An 18,656-nucleotide genomic window follows, 5' to 3' on the forward strand; every position below is an offset into this window, starting at 1 on the left:
CGGAGCCTAAAGCAGTATTAAACCCAAAAGCAAACATTTATTATATTGCAGCTTACCATTTCATAGATGTGATGGCTGTATTAGTTTCCTTTTTGGCTTTCTTCTATTTTTATCTTTCATTCAGCCAGCAGGTCTGCTGTTTCTCAGAAGTGCAAGCTCTCCAGCAAAATGTATCAGTTTACATTGATGAGCCAATCCATTTACCAATCCATAAAATCATCGGCATTTATTTATTTACACAAAACCTTTATTGCAAAAAGGAAAAAACAGTTTGCTGTTACTGATTATGAGCCTTCATGCACTCTGGACGTTTTGATAACGCTGGTAACGTTAGCTATGTAAAGTCATGTTAAAAATGTGAGTTTTTCAGCTTTTTTTTAGCATTTTTGCATTAGCATTTAGTGGTGTTTTGCTGCTTTTCCCACGTTTGCATTTTTTAGCGTTTTTTTACCAAAAAAAATTATTTTTGGTAAAAAAAAGTCCCAAAATGCTGGTTTGCAGCATTTTACCACGTTTTGCCACATTTTTCAGTGTTAGAGCACTTTACAGCTAAAAAACTCCTAGAAACCCACTAGTCCTGGGTTTTTTTTTCCCAGCCAAAAAACATTGATTACAGTCTGTGTGCATGGACACATAGCATAACATGCTGGGGGGTTTACTGGCTGTAGAAAAAAACGTCAAAAGCCAAAAACAGCCACTGTAAAAATGTCAAGTGTGCATGAGGACTTAATGCCGGCCATAGATGGTTTGAAAATCGGCCGATTTTCGCACTGTTAGTGGGTTAATTGGTCAACCGTTTTTCGGGCTTTTTGCACTTTGAGATTATCGGTCATGTTGGAAAATTCGTGGCCGATCGACCGATTGGCCGATTTTCCCGGCAATGATGGCCAAATTAGCCGATCATTTTAACGATAAAAAATTTGCGCATGATCCGTGACCTGCAAGGGACAGAAGTTATGGGGTGAACTTTATGATTTTGTCGGCTGATTTTTTTAATCGTTGTTGGTAACGTCGGCCGAACGAACGACAGATTTTTTGTTTATCGTTCGAAAAATCGGCCAATGTTCAACCTGTCTATGGCCTGCTTTAGTGTTAGCTAGAGTTTGGTTTCAGTTTGTTATTGTATTCAGATCAGGTGTGTTACTGGCCAAGATCACAGGTGCATACGAAGGGGAAAAAGCCTACAAAAAAAAAAAAAGAAAAAGAAAACTGATGCAGCCACCACATCTAATGGTTGGTAAACTGCCATCTAATACATTTTGGTGTTGGGTTTATTACCACTGGGGCTGCCTTTTTCAGCTAACCTCTGGGAATCCTCGTTTGGGTTACTGCATATGATTGCACATTTCTCCATTCGCAAGAGTGAAGGGGGCCATAAACAAGGAGGCTACTAAGTTCTTTGTAATAATCTTAGTTCTTTGGATATTATACTGACCATCTGAATACTTTCTAAATCACTGAGCTACAGCGAGTATGTAAAAAGAGAGTCAGGGTTAAGCCAGTACCCCTAATCAGCATACTTCTGGGTTATTGTAAAAAAAACAAAAAAAAAAACAGATGGTCAGCATGACAACCTAGGAACTAGCACTTGCAGAATTAAAAATCAGCAGTGGCAACCCTGGGTTTTTCTCAGGAAAGGGTTTGTGTAAATATAAATCCAATTAGTTAAATATTATAGAAGCTTAATGATGTTATTTCAAAGTCATTCTCAATGTATTTATTTTTTAAATCTGTAGCTTTCAAGAAAATAATAGTTGATGATCCTGCCATAGGGATCCTTCTTCAGGAACTTACTGCTATACGGTGACAATGCTCTGTCCTTGTGTTTTATTCGTGCTCTGTGTTGCCATCCTCTCAAATGGCTTCTGTTGGAAAAGTTCTAGCATACACAGTACAGGCATGGTTCACTGTTGTCATCAAGAAATCCACCAAGAAAAATTCCATGCTGACATTGCTGTAGTGCGTGCTTATAGACATAATGGGGGTTATTTACTAAAATTGCATAGTGCAAAATCTGGTGCAGCTCTGCATAGGAACCAATCTGCGTCTAGGTTTTATTGTCAAAGCTTAAGTCCTCATGCACACTTGATGTTTTTACCGCGGCTGTTTTTGGCTTTTGACATTTTTTTCTACAGCTAGTAAACTCCCCAGCATGTTATCCTATGTGTCCATGCACACATAGACTGTAATCAACATTTTGGGGCTGGGACTTTTTTGGCTGGAAAAAAAACCCAGAACTAGTGGGTTTCTAGAGGAGTTTTTTTAGCTGTAAAAATGCTATAACACTGAAAATGCGTTAAAACGCAGCAAACCGGCATTTTTGGACTTTTTTTGACCCCCCAATTTTTTTTTTTTGCTAAAAAAAGCTAAAAATCGCAAACGTGGAAAAACACTGCTAAACACTAAAAAATGCTTAAAAACTCACATTTTTAATGTGACTCTAACATTACCAGCGTTATCAAAATGTCTAGTGTGCATGAGGGCTAATTGAACAAGCTGAAGTTACACCCCGGTCACATCAAAGCTGATTTTGAAATCGTGCGACTTACAGTGAAGTCGCAAGATTTCAAAATCAGGTGACTTTCCGATTTGATGTGCGATTTGCAAGACATCTGACACAGATGTCTATGCAAATCGCACCAAAAGTAGTGCATGTACTACTTTAGAAATTGGTGCGAATCCGACCAAGTCAGAACTGCACTGATATGATCGCTCTAATAGCAGACAATAGAGTGCGACTTGGCATATGATTTGCAAGTCGCATGGCATGCCAAGTCGCACCTGATGTGACCTGGGTGTTAGAAGCTGTTTGGCTACCATGCACAGCTGCACCAAATTTTGAGTGCTCCAGTTTTAGTAAATCCCTCCTGCCCCCGAAGTTGATGCAGGTGGTCAACAGCTCTGAGTTGTGGCAAAGAATAAAAAAGTGAAAAACAGTATTTTCTAAAAAAAAAAAAAAAGATGGCAATTGTTTCACACATTTAAACAAACAAAATGTCATCCAGTTAGGAGGATTACATCTACTTTAATCTTTAAAAAGATTCTGCAGGCAAACTGAAGATAACAACCAGTGTCAGATAAACTTTGATTTTCAAACCTTCACTAGAAGAGCCAGGACTACTGGAATTTCAGTTGTAAGAATTCATTATGAACATTCCTTTCATGATAAAACTGTGCATAAAATATGATTTTTCTTAAAACTATATATTATGAAATCATCTCATCGTACAGTATACAGTATATTATACTTTGCTAAGAATGGGACCAAAAAGACAAAAAGAATGAAATCCTATTTAAAAAAAAAAAAAGCAAAATAAAAAAAAAAAGATTAAACTGCTGGAATATGGAAGAAATTATGTAACTGCTAGTAAAAGGACAATCAGATTAGCAGAATTGAAAACGTTACAGATTATATAAATGAAAAAAGATAAATCCTAAAATAATTCCACAGGTACATCAAAAGCAAACCGATTGTAAGTATGATATGTAGTTCTTTCTTTCTGAAACAGACGGATAAATTGATGATAACAGAATGGCAGACAAATAAATTATTTCTCATTCTATATCTAATAAAAAATGACACTGAAATCAACCATTCAGCATTATAATACCCAAATTCAATTTAAAACTGAATTAGGCTAAAATGTTGCACCTAAATGGAATACTTATAACATTTGGATTCAGAATGACTAATGGTCAATAAATCCGTCTTGTAACTTTCTCTATAGCAAAGAGTTTTAAATCACATTCAGATGTGCATAAAAAATAATAAAGGTCTCAACAACTCATCAGAATGGACTATAATTTCTATAAAGCTTTGGTAATGGAAAATATACTGTACACAGCAAGCTTCCTGTTAGTAATCCCATTGAAGGACACAACCACCTTTCAGCCTGTAATGAAAAGGTGTGTTTTATGTGGCTGCATCTCTAGTTTTTCTTGTTATGGGTTTTTGTAAGGACTGTTACATTTACATGTGTTGCACCCCTGTTTTCATGCAGAGAAGCTGGCCAAGTTAGGTCAGCCTATTCATTTTGAATAGGCCAGCAACACAAAGCAACACAAAAAGGTTCTCAGCTGTAGCAGCCTTCTATATGCTTTGTGGTGTACTGTAATACAAATGGCAGCAATTGTGTGTTGGGGCACCACAATGCACATAGTACAATGCACTGCAGTAACAGGTTTTACCTCTGTTATCAAACTTGGAAGTGTGCAGCCAGCAAGCTAATGTCAGCTTTAGCAACATATTACACCTATATTTAGTAACATGGGTTTACACAGCAGGGGCGGACTGACCATTTGGAAACTCGGGCACTGCCTGAGGGCCCGGGGTCAGTAGGGGGCCCCATGAGATGCTCCTGGTACCTTTTTCATAGGCTTTTTTGAGTTAGGCAAGGACACAGGGGCCCCATGATCCCCTATTGCCCAGGGGCCCCATGAGTTGTCAGTCCGCCAATGTTACACAGTCATCCAAGGGTGGTCATACATACAAGCAAGATTCCCCTATCTAGTGATGCCTTTCAGACTGGTTTTGGTCAAAAAATATTTGAATAACATGAGTGTTCCTGTTCAGATTATGCTGGAGAGATAAACATCTCGCATGCTGCTGACAGTCCCAGAATTGGCTTTCGTAGGGAAAAATATTGTTATCATTATACATGATATATATCACCAACAGTTTGCTGAGTGCTTTACAATATAACGGGAGACAATACAGCAATGATACAGTTCAATACAAGAGGGTTAGGAGGGCCCTGCTCCTTGGAGCTTACAATCTAGGGAGGGATGTATTTATTTTATATTTATTTGATATCTAAGGCCTACTTGCTTGACAGTTCCCCCTTTTTGTTGTATCTAGCAAACATAAAATTACTCATTCATACAACAATCATGTCTATCCTAAGTTTGTCAACTGTGGGCCTCTGTTCCTCAAGGAGTTCTCCTGGTCCCACAATTTATAAAAGTTCTGGTTCTGGCAGCTTTCTTCTATGGGAAGACATACCTTGTTATCTACCCATAGCCCTGCTAAAGCAGTGGCACAGTTGCCAGAGAGGAAATTCGTTTATCACATAATCAAAAATACATTTTCCAATCAGTGAGTTTGTCTACTCAACTCAAAAGACTTTCCCCAGTCCTCAGTAAAAAACATTTTCGTAACCTTTCATTAATGCAATCATCTAACTAAGCATTCAGTAAAATATGCAGGATTTGGGTAAGGCTAATTTCTCCAGAAATGTGAAGTGTTCCTGCTACACAAAACATCCCAAGAGAGAGAGTCCACCCATTTGGAGCTCAAATAAAAAGAATCCTATTTGACGAAAGTCCACTTTTGCAGGAAAATGGCTACACACCTAACTGATAGTCCAAGTTCATATGTCTAACTGCATCAAAGCATTGATGTTCCACAGAGCTTGAGCAGCAGCTAGAGACTGTAGCAAGGTAATAAGGACATTCATTCTTGGATCCATGGAAGGCCCACTCAAGACAGGGCAACATAAAATATAAATGGCCAGCTGGGCTTAAGTAATTTTGTCAGGCTAAAAGGCAGTAGTTTACCATTTCCCGTCCGGCCCATGTATATAAACGGCTGAAAGGGAGCATTGCAGGAGTGGGTGGCCATTTATAAATGTCCTCCCTGCTTCCCTGCCTGTGCGTGCTCCCTGGAAGTGTGCGCACCGTGATCTGGTGCCTGCTGTGTCCGATCTAGTGCCCGCTGTGCCCGAGGGCCCGGGGTCAGTAGGGGGTCCCATGAGATGCCTCTGGTACCTTTTTCATAGGCTTTTTTGAGTTTGGGCAAGGACACAGGGGCCCCATGAGTTGTCAGTCCGCCCCTGCTTACTACTAGTGAAATCTGTAAATGATCACAGAGGTCACATGGTACAAGGCTATTCACAGCAGCCTTGTACCATGTGACAGCTCACACAGTATTTCTCAATGGCTGCAAGAATGCAGCCAGAGAGAAGGATAAATGATTGCTTTTACAGCCTTTATGGGTGTAAAAGCAATCAGTGTAAAAAAAGAAAAAAAAATCTTCATCACCCCCCACAAGTAGTACAGTGTCACTATGGTGACACTCTACTGCTAGGGTGACATAAATATTAATATAAAAAATAAAATAAAAATGTGACAAAAATGTCTGAAAAATTATAATTTTTGGTTATAAACTAATTTGGGTTTTTTTTTTTTTTATTAAAAAGATAGATGAATACATATTGGCCAAGATTTATGAAGAAAGATTATTTATTTGCAAAATGTTATAAGAAAAACACTTTTTTTTCAAAAAGTTTGGAATTTTCCTTTTATATAGCAAAAAAATAAAAATCCCAGTGGTAAATAAATACCAGCAAAATAAAGTTTTATCTGTCTCAAAAAAAATGCTAAAAAATGAATATGGGTACAGTGTTGCATGACTGCGCAATTGTCATTCAAAGTGTGATAGCGCTGAAAGCTTAAAATTGGCGTGGACTGGAAGAAGGTGAAAGTGTCTGGACTTGAAGTGGTTAAGCAGCAACAACACCAACTTTCTTTTTGGAAGGCCCCATTTTGCTCAGGGAGCAGCTTTTTTTTTTGGCAGGTGACCCAATTGCAGAAACAGGCCTGGAGGCTGTCATCTCAAAGGAGGTAAAGCTTCCACAATGGGAGGTGTGAATCCAGGTGGGCTTACTTTCACCCTTTACATAGCAGTAGTCAGCAAGATCTTGTGAGGTTCCTCCCGGACAAGGCTGCAGAGGCTCCGCAAAGTGGTGCTTCACCATTTCTCAGTCTTGGTACTGAGACGGTGTAGAATGTCTCTTAGCTCAACATCTGGTAACATACTTGGGAATGCAGGTCAGTCAGTGCATGACACAAATGCATTACAAGTCCACTCAAAACTTCAAAAGATGTCAGCTATGAGGAAAAACAAAGTTCAGTCTCTGGTGCTTTATCAAAAAGGGTCATTCAAAAGCAAGAAGGCTTCCTAGGTGTGTGCCTCATTAGTGTTAGCCTCAGTACATCCTTCCATTTTCATTCCTGCAACTAATAGATTTAGCAACTTGATCTTTTCAAAGCCGCAATATATCTGTCAATTTTCTCTCTATTCTGGAGGGGACAATACATTTGGGGAAAACTGTTAAACACCCCCCACCCTTTTATAGTGGTTCAGATACTACATCTTAAGTGGTAAATTACTCTTCCCATCCCAGGAAATTCTCCCACGTACACAAAACACATAGTCACAGAAACTGTACTTATTCATAGAATTGCCTCTCTTTTCCTTGCATTATTTCCCAATACCATATCTCATTTACCCTGTATAATATATATATATATATATATATATATATATGTGATATAAAAGCATATCCAACACAACTTTCAGAGCCAAATTGATCAATAAACATAGAGGAAAAAACTATAGATACTTATCAACACTTGTCATACCCTGTGTGATTCTCATAGGAAATGTGAAACGAGTAATGCACCACTTATGAAAATCAAGCCCAACATCTGAGTTTGTTAGCAAACCAAGAACAAAATACATATGCCCATTGTACCTATCAGAAATTTTTCAGCGTACTGGATAATTGTAATTGGCTCATGTATTTCTTGCATTAACAAAAGAGAAAATGACTTCTGCAAGAGAGAACTGGTGTGGTCATTTGAACACTGAAAGTTGTACCCAAAGATCATAGTATTGACCGCTATCATATATACATTTTAATCCCTTCTCAACCTCCCGCTCTCCCCATGAATGTGCTGAATGGCTCAAGTAAGTTGAAAAGAACACAAACTTTGTACCCCATTTGTTAAATACTATTTAAAATATGCTAAGGACATTTTTACCCCATAATCATAATAATACCTGACTAAACTTTATAATTTCAATTTTTTAAGCATTCAACCAGGGTCCTTTCATAATCAGTATTCCGTTTTTCATACTTTCATATGCTTATGGTTGTATGTTTTTCAATCAATCTCCTTAATATCTCATATCATTTAAATTTCAATTCACACAAAAAACCTAACTTGCTATATTAAGCCTATTTATAAGCATTGGTAAAACACCACTTGAACTATTATATCACTGTCAGTGTTATTTCATTGTCCCTCATGAATCAGTATAAAAAGTTACCACACATGATTGTTACCCCTTAAGGAACAACACTGGCTTCAATAAAGCAATAAAATAACAGTTCACAAGTTAAGATAACGAAAAAGAACTCAGTAGACAAATGTTCACCCCATGTGGAAAAACCAATGTATGTAACCTTTATGACAATTTTTCCTGTGGATTGACTAAGGTAAATTACGTTGTAGTGTCTTAATAATTTCTCCATCTTGAATCAACCCCTTTGAGTGTAAAGCAGCATTGAAAAACTTTGGAAAGGATACATATCTTCCGTAACTGTGTCAGTCTCTCATTTCTAGATTTCTAAATTATACACATTGACAGATTAAACAAATTTCCCAAATTTTACCATATGAACGAATTCTTAGTCTGTAGATAAGGTCTTTACAATTGTCTCACACAACCATTAATTATCAATTACCACAATGAAGGTGACAGAGTTTTAGGAAGTTCTCATAATTCAACAGACCAAAATATCTGTCAAGCACAACACAGAGGTCAGAATTCTCCCTTCTGCAGCACCTGTCACTGTCAGCTATATCAATATTGTCCCTGATCTTAAGCATAGAATTGGCCTAAATTAAGGACAAGGATATTACACAGGCTGGAAAAGAGATATTAAACTTCATGTCTGCACATCCTATCTCAGGTCCTCCACCAATTGTCAGCAGTGTAGGCTTGTACAGTTTAACCTCCCTGTCGGTATGATTATTTCAGATTTTTGGTACTGAAAGCGGTACCATTATTTTCCATGGAAATATGTAGTTTTTTTATTTTAGGCCTGTCATTTTTAGGAATACCTTACTAAAATCTGTCCGAACAAGAGTCTAGTAAACATTCCGGATATGATAAAACTTGAAACACGAAATCGTAAATTATAATTTAATAAATAATCATAAAAAATAATAATATAATAAATTTAATTCAATAATATAATCAAACCCAAAACACAGAAATTTGAAATATAGTTTCGCACATCGCTGAGCAAAGTCGCAGAATCGTTTTCAGTGTCTGATGACGAATTTCCCCACGAATCATTATCACTCAATTCTGCAAGTGGATCCTGATTTACTATTGCTGTTCTCTAGCTAAAACTGATTTTGACCTAAAGAGACGCTTTTTGGACGCCATGGACTTTTCCCAGTTTCCAGGCAGAAAGAACAGTCAAAATGCAGGCAGGGCACAGGACAAAGCACTAGGGACAAAATGTAAGTGAAATAGCAATGTTTTGCTATGTAATAATCGTTTTTAAAAAAATGAAATTTTTTAAAACTTTCAAATTTGCTACCGGTTCCGCACGTCCCGACGTCACAGGGACAGGAACATGGAAGCCGGCATCGACCGGAGGAGATGGCCGGGGACGCTGCAGGCGACACATCGCGGGAGCGAAGGACAAGGTAAGCGCTGCAGGGAATCCCTATGGTAAGCCCGAGTGTAGGTTGGGGATACCGCTTGTGGTACTGAAATTTTACCCCGAGCTACACTCGGGAATACCGCCAGGGAGGTTAATATTTCTTTTCAGGCTAATTACTCTCTCCATTAGCTTATCAGCATTTTTCAACATATTAGACCTTAGGATCTTATTGTAAATTCTGGTCTCCTGTAAAAACAATATACATTATAGCATTTTAAATTACTTTATAATTTTTTTCTTACTCCTTTACACCATTATTCTATTGCACTAGTCCAAACTTCGGAACTCGGCACCTCTTTTCCCTTTTTCTGCAGACCTACAAATCTCAGCTTGTCAACTTGTCACAGTTTATGGCAGAGGGTCTAGTAAAAAGTCACACATAGGAAAGCATTCATATTGGCAAACTTTGGAAAGGATACATATCTTTCATAACCGTGTCAGTCTCTCATTTCTAAATTCTACACATTGACAAATTAAACACATTTCCTAAGTTTTACGATAAAATAGTGATCAGACTAGATATTCTAAACTGTGTGATTGCATTGGATGGAATTGACTGAAGCTACTCACAGATATTGGGGTTGATTTACTGAAGCCAAATAGATTGTTCACTTTGCAAAGAAAATTGCACTTTGCAAGGGAATGTGCCCCAGAGCTTAGTAAATGTGGTGAGGTGACATTTAATTTTGGAAAGAGTACTCAATCACATGCATGTAAAAAAAGAAAACAAAAAAGTCATTTTTTTTTGCACATGTTTGAGTGATGGAAGTCAGCAGAGCTTTAATTCATTTACTAGAATCTGGAGCAAATTCACTTGAAAAGTGCAACTTCCCATGCAAAGGAAACAACCTATTTACCTTTAGTAAATCAACTCAGTTATGGCATAATTCATGCTCTTACCTAGACAGGTCAACAACAGGACAAAAATCTGAAAAAGGAAAGCCAGGAAAGTCTGCAGTCCCCTGAAGATGTGTACTTATGAAAAACTAGTCAGGCGGAATGTACCTGAAATGTCATTGCGCATTCCAGATGCTTGGCGGCAGTGCCATGTTTTTGGTGTAATGATTGTCTATTTCTCCCTTTGTTAGTTTAATTGCTGATTAAATATCTATTCAATCTGTGATACTGGGCCTTGGAGTTTTTTGCATGTTTCTTTTGATTTATATAAGGCAAGGTGATTTTGTTGATGGTCCAATTTCTGCGAAGTTGTTGTAGCAAGATGGCAGAGTGGTAAACTAGATAAAAGATCAGTTAAGGTGGTGTTGGTAGTAGTATGGATTGTTGACAGCTGGGTCTCTTTATTATTAACTGCTAGTAAAATGACAATTCTTTATCTTCCAAGTTATTCCAGTTCAGTGACTCTAAACGTATTGAAGCCATAGGGTTAGCATAACTAACTAGCATTTTTTTTTACTAAACATTTCTTTTAATGTCATGCTTATTTCTATATATACATTTGTGGACCTCTTCAAATGGATCCATGCTATGTCAGGTGCCAATAAAGTGAGAAGGGTGAAGGCCCTCAAATCAACAAACATTGCTGCTGAGCTGCATTATGTACTTTTTGATGGCTTTGCTCCCTTATGCAGGTGCTGCATAAATATTACAATTGCACCTGCTGTAAAGATTGAAGATCAGCCTGTGCTTGGCCCTCACTGTTTTTTTCATAGTGTAAGACCAGCAAAAAGTTTGAGTCTTCTAAATACATTCTCAGACCCATTTATGTCTTAAAAATCCATGCACTATCAAGGACAAAACATGAAGTCAAAGGGTGGCAATGATGATGGTGCTGTTAAAAAGCAAAAACTTGGTGGCAGTGTTCATACAATGGGATAATCCATGTTCAGTAGCCTGATTATCACAGTTAAGAAATCAGACAATAAGAATGAAATGGAAGACACATGTTCACTGAGCTCTCCTGATAGTTGGGTTTTAAAGTTTTTCAGTATGAAAAATGTAAGAACGTCAGATTTGTTGTCAAGTAACAAAAATGTAGACATAGCTTGTCTGTAAGCAGTTTGGTAAATTAATAGACCTATTAGCCTTAAATGTTGAGGCTACCACTTGAAGTTGTAGATATAGGAATGACAGGAATAACACTGAGGGCAGTAGATCAACACTCCCTCTCTCCATCTCTATAAAATAGCACTCTGCTCCTTGTTTTTAAGATGTAAGACCATATCTAGGATCAGAGCATGTCACATGTGGCAATAGTGATGATGTGGATTACTTGCTCTTTTTGAGCTTTTGCAGCGGTGGCGTGATCAGTGACAAACTGTGATCTGCACATCTCAACCCATTTATTACTATTTTTAACTGATCAGTTCACGCATGTCACATGTTTTACCACAGTCAATTATTGCAAAATTGTGTGCTTGTTGAGATTCTTTTGCAGTTGGGTATCTTTTTTTCTTTCTATTTCCATAAAATGTTTTTTTGATGTTTTACAATGCATACAGGGTGACAAACAGCATGTACATAGCAAGCGTACAACTCTGATCTGGCACTTGAGAAAACAAGTACATTACAAAAAGTTACATAATATGGCTTCTGAAGAACGTTATGTGTACCAAATACGTACATAGAGCAGTAGCCTAGGCTCCACCAACTTATGATAATAAATGCACACCAGAGGATCGATTTTCTTTATTCCTTCAGAGACCCCCGATCTGTAGAGAGATTCCTGGTTTATCAGCAGAATTCTGGGAACACCCTATGAACACGGAATAATGGCAGCTTATGTTCAAAGATGTTCAAAGTTTATTAGACATTACTAAGGTTATATAGAGTACAGAACAGAATTAAAAAGGGAGGAGGAGCGAGTTTCAAAACTGCAATTTGTAACTTTCCATCATAAGCTGACTACATGAAACACGACATATACATTTCTTGGTATAAACCGTTTCTGCTAGCTTTCTGAAAATCTGCTGGACACAGAAAGCTCAGGGACATCTTATCATTGTTTATACATCCTTGTGCAAACTGAAACAGTTTCATTAAACTTCCAGTATATCTGCAAAAACCTAACTTAATACTTAAAATGGCGTACATCAACAAAATGGAGGTAATCTAGATCCTTTCAGTGTACAGCTACTCAACCATTTGGACTCTATTTTATGTTTTGGTTACGGATGGGATATTGAAAAATCTAAGGAAACACACAAGAACTCATCCACCTCGGCCAGACTCATCCACCTCACCAAGAGCTCCACATCTGCCTCCCCCCTCTGCCAATCCCTTCATTGGCTCCCGATTGCCCAACGCATCAAGTTCAAGCTGCTAACCCTGACCTACAAGGCCATTCACAATGCCGCCCCGAACTACATAACTGACCTGATACCCAGATTCTACCCTACCCGTGCCCTCCGCTCCTCACAGGACCTCCTGCTCTCTAGCTCCCTGGTCTCCTCCTCCCAAGCCCGATTGCAGGACTTCTCCAGGACTTCCCCCATCCTCTGGAACTCCCTACCCCAATCCATCAGACTGTCACCTACCCTACTCACCTTCAGGCGCACCCTTTGGCGCTATATAAATACTGTATAATAATAATAATAAAGAACTTCTCAAAGCAATAACTACGGAATGAAGGTGATAGCCCCAACAACAAAATCTTGCATGGGCAATCACCTATAATATGTTGGAATAAATAGAAAAAAGGAAGTGAGGAAGGAGAACAAAATAAAAGCTAGGAAAGACAGGGGCAAGGATAGGCTGTCAGTCCATAGGCAAGGAACATTTTAAGAAGGTGAAGCTAATATATTCAGTCATATCCACATCTTCCCTCAGCATGAAAGTATGTCCACGAAATTGGAGACAATAAGCACCACCAAACCGGTTACCATCTCTTCAGTGAACAGCTGACATAGTGGGGTTGATTTATTAAAACTGAATAGTGTAAAATCTGGTGCAGCTGTGCATGGTAGCCAATCAGTCTTTAACTTCAGCTTGTTCATTTAAGCATTTGACAATAAAACTTGGAAGCTGATTGGTTTCTGTGCAGAGCTGCACCAGATTTTGCATTCTCCAATTTTAGTAAATCAAACCTATTGTCATTTTATTCAGCAGATGTTTGAAATGGAATTAAAAATCCCAGACATTACTACATTTACTACATTTCTACATTTCACCAGTATATCCTGAGACAAATGCATATTTGTCACCCTATTAAATCTAGTGAACTATTCCTTTAGAGATGGTATGTGACATGCACACCAGTTTATGGGGATACACATGCATGCTGTATTTATCACATGCATGGCAAAAGATTTGTGTTAAGCGCCCCTCATAACCAAAGAGTAGTGAGGTAAATATTGAGTCGCTGAGAATTTGAGAGGGCAACTAGTGACTTTAGAGGTTATGTCATAAACTGTAGCCCAGTAAGATTGAATATTGGGGCAGAGCCACTATACATGTAGCACAATATAGTTCCCACTTCAAGCTTGTATCTCCAACATTAGTCAGACGTATTAAGGAATAACTTGCAAAGTAGGGAGGGGGTTCTATACTATCATGTAAACCTTGATATTTTTCTCCTTTGTAGTCACATTTAGGGAACCCTTATGCGTGATAGTAAAAACCCCTTTCTCAGGGTCAGTTCACATTAGTCTGGCCTTTGCAGTCCCTTACAGGCCAGAAGGGAAATCCAGGTTTTAATGTAGAGATGTTGTCTAGCTTGAAGTATGAGTCGATGATTTACATGGTAAGAAAGCTGTGTAGCATTGCCCCAATCAGAGGTGTGAATGCTAAGAATTAACCCCCCCCAACAGTGTTCCATGGCATTGTCTCCAAAGCTTTCCACACAAACAACCTTACCAGAAAAGTCTAATCGTTTAAGCCCGAGTGAGTATGCCACTCCACTATTCTTGTCAATTGGCATGCTTTATAGAGTGTATAGAGTTTAGCATTAGGGAGTCAGATGCTGCCTTAAATTTTAGTTGTGGGATAGCCTTCCCCCAAATATAAGTGCTGGAAACTTTTTTCAATGTGGCCGACAGGATACTAAGAGGAATAGCCTGAAACAAGTACAGTATTCTAGGAAGTATGTTCAATTTCAGAATGGCATCACTCCCAAACCAGGGGAACCATGTTTTTTTCAGCATATAAGCTCTTGCTGCAGAGTTTTTAGTAGTGGTAGGTAGATACAGGTGTTGTGTGTATTCAAAGTGGCAGCAGCTGAACCTCCTGGAATGTAACTGCCTCTGTTTTCCATGTGAATACGTGTTAGCAGGTATGAACCAGGTCCAGAGAGAGAGAAATATTGAGACATTGCATAGTTAATCTGCAAATTTGAGATCTGTCCATTAAATTTTAGTTCCAAAAGCAAGGTTGGGAGGCTGGTTAAAGGGTCAGATAAGAAAAGCATCATATCACCTGCAAAAACTGCTGTTTGCATCACCCAAATGCCTCTAACCTCTGGGATAGCATGTACGTTCTGCAAAAATGGCTCTAGGGACAAAATGAAAATGATTGGTAAAGAGGACATCCCTGATGAGTTCCATTTGTTATTTGGAAGGTGTCTGACAGGTAACCATTGATCTTTACTCTGGCCTTTATATATATAAAAAACTCCAATTGTATTACACATATTGTTACAAAGACCGAGTGAAGCAAGTACAGCCATCATGTAGTCCAAGGCTATCCTGTCTTAGCATCCACAGACTGAACATACATCATTAGCTGACTACACTTGCTGCTCCTGCATTTTTTCTGAGTTTTGATAGTATTTTCACTGGCTTCTCTTGAAGCTTACTTTGTCAAGAGAACCCCATGAAGAGAAAAGTGGAAGGAGGTGGTCCACAAAAATCATAGCATACAATTTAACATCTCTCTCCTTTTTGTTGATGACTGGTATGTGGGCCTCAAGATGGTGCTTAGGTGCAGCTGGATGATATGACTCTAGATGGAGAATTAAAAGCTGACAGAAAATATGGTGTCAAGAGCTCTGAAGACTTTTATATTATTGAACTGGTAAGCTCATCTGTGCTGGTCTTTTTACTGGGTTCCATCTGTTTGACAGCCACTAAAAAGTCTTTACCACTGATTGTTTTTTGGAAATTGCTGGGGGGAATCAGACGGACAGACAAGTTATCTCTTCAGTTTTGCAGTACAATTTCCTCCGTTTGTCACGCATAGTATGCACAATCATATCGGCTTTCCTCTCCTGCAAAGTCCTTGTAAAGAATTTACTACTTTCTTTTGAATGCTCATAGGAAAAAAGGACGAAGCAAAACTTCACACTCAACCAGAAATTGTTGTAACTCCTCAAGCAGCTAATTTCTTGCCTGAATCAATGCAGTGAGAGCGGAAGCTGCCTGCATTTGTTAGCTAGTCATTTCAATCATTTCAAGCTTGTTAATTTGGGCTAATTGAGATTGGAGATCGGCCTGTTTTTTGTTGGAGTAGTAAATGGGCCGAGGGTCCAGAATACCTATTAAAGATTGGAACTGACTTTTGGGATCTGCCAGCTGTTCACTTACTTGAAAGGGAAGATTCTTAGCAATTAGAATTACTAAACCCTTCGTTTTAGAAATATCCAAAGAAGCATGGTACACCAAAGGATATCTGTGGTTGGAAAATCTTGGTGTACATGATCTTTTGAAGTGCATTTCCTGGAGAAACACAATCTGTACCCTGTGCTTGTGCAGTTCATGTAGAATCTGTGTCCTCTTTTCTGGAATATTAAGTCCTTTAACATTCAATTATAGGAAATCTATGGACATGTCATGTGCTGTATACCAAACTTTGGGCCTCATCATTCTAGGCCAATTTGAAACAAGCAATTAGTCTTCTGTCGAAAGGACCCAATCCGAGTCACTATAGCAGCCTATCTTGTAGTGAAGAAAGTAAAAAAGGATGGGAAGGGGGAAAGATATCTCCCTAGGGGGAAAGAGGGGGGAAGAGAGAGAAGGAAGAGTCTGTGCAATATAGAAGGAAGGAAGGAAAAAGACAGGAAAAATAAGAAAATTCCAGGTGAGAATAGGAGACCTAGTTTGCACCCACTACTAAACTCTGAATGTAAGTCAGCTGGGCTGAAATGCAATATTGTGTTGGGTAATAAAAGTTGTGGTGATCACAACTATGCCATCTGGAGGGAATTTCAACTTACAACAAACCTTGTCTACCCAGCACCCCAGTCTCAGGGCTATAGCCATAGACATATGCCACATGGCAAAGCAGAAAAATAAATTCTTTTTAGGATGAGCAACATGGCCATCAAATGTGAAATGAAAAAAATTGCTGCCAGAAATCTCTTGCTTTTTTAAACTAAAACTACTAATAGTACAATTTTTATGTCAACACAAATTAAAACCGTTAACAAGCATGATGTGGGGAGACTAATCCAAGATATGCCCTTAATTTATGACCAGAAGCATAGAGCTCATATAAAAAAAACTAAGGTACACACCAAAAAAGGGCCCAAGAAACTATGGCAACTAAGCAATACAACATTTATGGGGTAAAGTAGTGGCACAGCTAAGGGAAGGGGAGTTGGGGTGCCTCTCCCTCTGACTTTGTGGTCAAATTTAGCTCTATAAAAATCTGCTCTATAAAATGGGTGAGAATCAGTTCTTCCAGAACATGAGTAAAAAAAATGAAATAAAATACTGCATAAACATAGTTGTGTGACACAGGGTTACACCTAAACACTAATATAGAACAGGACAATTTAGGTGCAAGACATGGAATAACACATAGTAAGAAACAGTTGTAACTGCTATACAAAGATCATTCCTGTGTAACTTCAAGATTAAAGCATACAAAAACACAGGAGAAAAAGTGTGCCACACATGCTAACTGTCTCTAAAGACGTGGGGGTTATTTACTAAAACTGGAAAGTGCAAAATCTGGTGCAGCTCTGCATAGAAACTAATCAGGACCAAGGTTTTATTGCCAAAGGTTAACTGAACAAGCTGAAGTTAAAAGCTGATTGGCTACCATGCAGAGCTGCACCGGATTCTGAATGCACCAGTTTTAGAAAATCTGCACAATGGACTCTACCTGCTCAGTGTACAGAAGTATTACACTGAGCAGGTAAACTGTGGTTTCGAAAGAACTAGACCAGTCCTCTGGGACTCAGGCTAACCAAAACTTGAAAAACAAAAGGCAGATGCTGGGAATACTTAAACTGTCAATATGGAACAAATCCAGCTCAGTAAAGAGTAGTGGGCCACATATAAACCCTTTCAGGGAGATTATTATTATTATGCTTCCTCTTCCTGGTGTTCTGCGATCCGGCACCTGTAGTAAGGCTGAAAAAAGTGGTTTCTCTGTCTCTGGGTATACTCTTTCAAAGGGGGTCAAGGAATGTCCATCTCAGAATCTGATCATAAGAACTCCTGGTATCAATCTGAAACAAGCACTGGTGGAATGCCAAACAGTGGGAGGTTATTCTGGGTCTGTATGGTGGCCGTCCTGCCCTGGCGGGTTGTGGCCAGACCAAAAGGAAACTTACATCTGTAGACAATGTTATTTTCCCTCAACACTGATAACAATGGATGCAATGCCCTCCTAATTTTGTAAGGTTATAGGAGAGAGATCCTTGAATACATTGACATCAGATCCATTGAACGTAAAGGCTTGTTGTACTCTTACCCTTCAAGTTTATGATTCATGTCAATAAGATGGTTTGTGTGCCTGGCTGCCAAGTTCTGTAGGTCTGGTATGTCAGTGTCATGGTGATTAGCGACCTGCTCTACCTCGGATAGACAGTGATCCACTCGCTGTATTTCCTCTATCAGATCCAAAACTGCTGCTAATAGAGCATTTTTATTATTAGAAGTGATAGACTGCAAATCTGCCATTTTGGGCATCTGCTGAATAAGGTCCACCATTGCATCAGTCTCCCTTTGAGCTTTGTCTTTACCACAGAAGTCCATTGGCCTTCTAGATGTCCCAGTTGTCCCAAAATTTGTGTTAAGTACCATGGGCAGCACAGTGGCTAAGTAGTTAGCACGCCCACCTGGCAGTACTAGCGTCATTGGTTCAAATCCCAACCACAGCACCACCTGCCTGGAGTTTGCATGTTCTCCCTGTGCCTGTGTGGGTTTCCTCTGGTTTCCTCCCACACTCCAAAGACATGCTGGTAGGTTAATTGGCTCCTGTCTAAATTGGGCCTAGTATATTTATGTATGA

The 18,656-nt window shown here is 38.8% G+C and overlaps 1 protein-coding gene across 1 annotated transcript in view; it reads right to left on the bottom strand.

The window, feature by feature from the left end:
- LOC149436039 (uncharacterized) overlaps positions 1–18,448 on the bottom strand; it is a 30,362-nt gene extending 11,914 nt beyond the window's left edge. The window contains exon 1 of the mRNA XM_089662097.1: positions 18,117–18,448. Within this exon, the coding sequence (XP_089518223.1) occupies positions 18,117–18,448 (332 nt within the window). The remainder of the gene's footprint in view (positions 1–18,116) is intronic.
- Between the last annotated feature and the right edge of the window lie 208 nt (positions 18,449–18,656).

The sequence above is a fragment of the Staurois parvus genome, unplaced genomic scaffold (genome assembly GCF_062004578.1).
Source record: "Staurois parvus isolate SC_StPar_1 unplaced genomic scaffold, SC_StPar_1.0 ptg001432l, whole genome shotgun sequence".
NCBI classification, from domain to species: domain Eukaryota; kingdom Metazoa; phylum Chordata; class Amphibia; order Anura; family Ranidae; genus Staurois; species Staurois parvus.